Genomic DNA, 4,494 nt, shown 5'->3' with positions numbered 1-4,494 from the left:
GTTACTGTGCATGGAGGACAGGGGAATTTTGAGTTCTGTCCAACATTGGTGGTAGGTTTAGAGAAAATTCCAGCACATTTTAATCGTATTGCAATAATGCCGATAACCGGCATTTCGGTTACTATAATCATGATTTGTACTTTGAGTGGTGTTTCACTGTGTTCATCAGGGGAAACCCAAATATGGTTGGTCTCTAAGGTGGAGGTTAAGGTATAAATTAGCCATGCTCTGTGTTCACCATAAAACAAAAGGTAGGCACTGAACTGCAACTGTCAGATACAGCTTCAAACATTAATATGTGAATATAACTGATCAAAAATACTTTTATATCTTACAATATAAAATGCTACTTGGTATATTATTGTATGTGGATGCTACATGTGAAACAAGCTTGAAGTAATGGGGAACTTATCTACTTTTAAATTCTTTATTCTTTCTGGGCTGCAGGACTCAGGAGTTTACAAGCCTCTGTACTTCTTGTTGGTGTTTGTCCTTTACATCCTCATTATTATAGTCAACTTAACTTTGATCTTTATTGTGACAGTGGATAGAAGTCTCCATGAGCCCATGTACATTTTCATCTGCAGTCTGTGTGCAAATGGACTCTATGGGACTGTTGGTTTTTACCCTAAATTGTTGCTGGACTTGCAATCTGATATTCACATAATAAGCTACAGTTGGTGCATGATTCAAACGTATGTGATTTACAGCTCTGCTCTGTGTGAAATGACTATTTTAACAGTGATGTGTTATGACCGCTATGTGGCAATTTGCAGACCACTGCAATACCACAACATTGTAACTCCACGTGCTGTGTTGAAGTTGCTTGTATTAGCCTGGTCTTATCCTCTCTTGTCAGCAGCAATAGGTACACTCCTTACTTCTAGAATACCCATTTGTGGATCACACATCTATAAACTATTCTGTGACAATGCTTCAATGGTAATGTTGGGGTGTTATCGAGCAATAGCCAACCAGGTATGGAGTATGGTGGTTATTTCAGTATATCTTATACAGTTTGTTTTAACTTTGATTTCTTATGCTCATATTGTCAAGGTTTGTATGTCATCCAGTGAAGCTAGAACAAAGTTCAGTAAAACTTGTGTGCCTCATATTGTAGTTATGGTCATATATATCATGACTGCATTGTTTGATGTATTTTACAGCTGGGATGGTTCAGTAGATCTTCCAATTGGTGTGCGTAACGCATTGGCTATACAATTTCTGATTCTTCCCCCACTATTAAACCCATTCATTTATGGCCTTCAACTTCCAAGGATTCGAAAAGTACTATGTGGACAAAGTTGTAAACACAAAGCATGTTATCTTAGAAATAATACATGATTGTTGTTTGATGAACCATGTCCTGGTTTGAATATCCTGTTCTTAAATTAAATATAAGAAAGGCTCTATTAGTTGTGTGGACACACTGTGACTTTAAATACATATTTTTTCACTATTATTTATTTACTATTGCTTTTGATTTCCTTCTACTATTTATCTACCATCACTATTAGTTACTATATTTACTCATTTTACTTCATCATGATTTCATCAGTTTATACTCACAATGTGAAATTAATATAGCCTAGGCATACTTTGGACAACAGAGGTTATGAATGACAAAGTGAAGTTGGCCACATTTATATAAGAGCTTACATAATGTATTGTCATCAAATTGACGTTGTATTGTCCTACATTTACCTTCCAATATAACAAGACATAAAATTGTCTTCAATTATGTACTTTGTCCATATATTGAATACATAATATATTATTTGTCCATATCAGCTGAATTTTGTAAATAAATGGTACTATGCAAAATAATTATATGAATTATTATTATTATTATTGATGATGATGATTATTATTATTATTATTATTATTATTATTATTAATAATAATAATAATCATTGACATTTATTAACTACTATTAACAAGACAAATTCAGTTCATGGTCGATTACGTCGACTAATCGTGGCAGTACTACTCTAAGCCAGGTCACTGAAAATGGGTCGTGGATGGGTCTTCCAGCACGACAATGACCCAAAACATACAGCCAAGGGAACAAAAGAGTGTCTCAAGATCACATTAAGGCAGAGACTTTCTAATGAGGAGACACAGCATTTAAAAAATCCTCCATAGAAATGCATGGGGTTCATTTGTAATGCTAATATGGCAGTTGTCTTCACTTATCCCAGCCCTTTTGCAGCAAAATGTTGACATGTGAATACATTGAGCCAATCATGTGCTGTGTTGTGAATACATTGAGCCAATAATGTTGTGTGTTGTGAAGACATTGTGCTAATCATGTGTTGTGATCTCGCCACTGGAGCAAGATTTGTGTCGTGAAGCCTTGCGCACGCACATTTCTGCCGAAATAGATGCCTAATAAGTGCCCAAAAAGTGTTGCAATATGGCCGCCGAGTAGAGGGGCTTGCCTAAAAGGACTTTGATTAAGGTCATGGAGTGGCCTAGCCAGTCTCTGGACCTTAATCCTATAGAAAATCTGTGGAGGGAACTGAAGCCTCAAAACCTTAAAGATCTGGAGAGGATCTGCAGAGGAGTGGTCCAAAATTCCTCCTGAGATGTGTGCAAACCTGTTAATCAACTACAAGAAACGTCTGACCTGTACTTGCCAACAAGGGTTTCTCCACCAAGTATTAAGTAATGTTTTGATAGGGAATCAACTACTTATTTCATTTAATGAAATGCAAAATAATTTATATATTATTAAATGTGATTTTCTGGATTTTCTTTTTGATATTCTGTCTCATTGTTAAAATAAACCTACCAATAAAATTATAGACCATTAATTTTCTTGTCAGTGGGCAAACTATCAAAATCAGTGAGGGATCAAATAATTATTTCCTCCACTGTATATATTTTTAAAAATCCTGTGATAAAAATACATCTTCTGATATACATTTAAAACAAGAATGCATATGTAATCAGCATTTTAAGAGCAAAATCTTAAACAAACAGAGACAATTGACACTTAATTCAATTGCTTTTATGCTATTGAACACATATGACTGTTGGTCATCATCAACTCTGTTCTTATTAATCTGTGCAATCCATTAACAGAATTTACGATAACAGAGTTGGCATTTACCATAATTTTGTGTCTTATCTCTACATCCCAACCTCAAACTAGCCACCACATTGCATGTATAAAACAAGAATTTCATGGATTTTAATCATATTATTTTGTTTTTATTTTTTTTTTTTTTTTTAAATGAGTTTCACTCCAATATCGCAATAACAGATTTGACAAATAATTAATCTACTGTATCCTCAATATTTTGGCTCCATGTCCTACTCCATCCCCTACTCTTCCAACTTATGTAAGTGAGTGAGTGTCTGTGTATGTGTGTTTGCTTCTGTGTGCTCACTCATGAGTGTGTGTGTGTGTTCATGCGTGTGTTTGTGTGCAGTTTCTGAATGTGTGTGTGGCGGGAGGGGGGTATGGTGTATGTGTGTGGGGGGGTGGGGTTGTATGGTGTACTGGTGTATGTGTGTGTTGTGAAAGAGGTAATGGTGTGTGTGTGTGGGTGGGGGGGATTTTGTTGTGTGTGGGCTTTTTTTTTTGGGGGGGGGGGGGGGGGGGGGTATAATTGTGTGTCTGTGTGGGGGTGGTGGGATGCCCAGAAAACACACCCATGTGGGTTGGTTATAGATGGCAAATGGGCCCCATCTGGGCTACCTAGCTGGGCCCAGCTAATTGTGTCCTCAGGTTGCATTTCATTAAATTAAATAAGTAGTTGATTCCCTATCAAAACATTACTTACAGTATTACTTGGTGGAGAAACCCTTGTTGGCAAATACAGGTTCCATGGTGGCCCTACTTGGGTTAGCCCAGGTGGGCTGATGATGGGTCCTTTATGGCCTTCAGGTAGGGCCCACATGGTAACCTAAGTTTGACCCACCTGGGGCCCATGAAGATCATTTGTGGGCTGACAAGTGGGCCCAGTTAGGTAGCCCAGATGAGGCCTGGCTAATTTTATCCTTGGTTTCCATGGTGGGCCTACGTGGGTTAGCCCAGGTGAGCTGATGATATGCACTTCACCGGTGTCATGTAGGGCTCACATGGGTAACCCGAGTTTAACCCATCTGGTTAACCCATCTGGTAGGCTATGAAAAGGCTATGAACTGGAAAGAGCAAAAAATAGGAACATAATGGTCACATTAATCCCATAAACACACAGATAACTCTTACACCAACCTTATTTTGTGCCTTTTATTAACGTTTGTTTCAAGATTTAGTAAGTATAACCCCTTTTTGCTCCCCACTTCTATGCAGCAATAGGTTTCCATTATCCAAACAGCTCCCTTTCCCTTAAAAGGGGGCGTGTACATGCAGCACGGTCTAGCTAGATCCAGTGTGGTGTTGTAGTTGTTCTAACGTTAGGCCTACTAGTTGTTGCAACAGCTTGTGAAAAAACTACGTTTGAACTACGTTTGTAAGTTTGTCACACCAAAAAGAATGTTAAT

The 4,494-nt window shown here is 37.7% G+C and overlaps 1 protein-coding gene across 1 annotated transcript; it reads left to right on the top strand.

The window, feature by feature from the left end:
* The first annotated feature begins 399 nt into the window (after positions 1-399).
* Positions 400-4,309, top strand: LOC125307865 (olfactory receptor 1D2-like). The gene is made up of 3 exons (XM_048263997.1): positions 400-947; positions 1,167-1,287; positions 4,304-4,309. Exons 1-3 carry the CDS (start codon positions 400-402, stop codon positions 4,307-4,309), a joined length of 675 nt encoding a protein of 224 aa, XP_048119954.1.
* The last annotated feature ends 185 nt before the right edge of the window (positions 4,310-4,494 follow it).

The sequence above is a fragment of the Alosa alosa genome, chromosome 15 (assembly GCF_017589495.1).
Source record: "Alosa alosa isolate M-15738 ecotype Scorff River chromosome 15, AALO_Geno_1.1, whole genome shotgun sequence".
Taxonomy (NCBI): domain Eukaryota; kingdom Metazoa; phylum Chordata; class Actinopteri; order Clupeiformes; family Clupeidae; genus Alosa; species Alosa alosa.
Note: the sequence above shows the minus strand (reverse complement) of the source record. Positions and strands in the feature narration are given on the sequence as shown.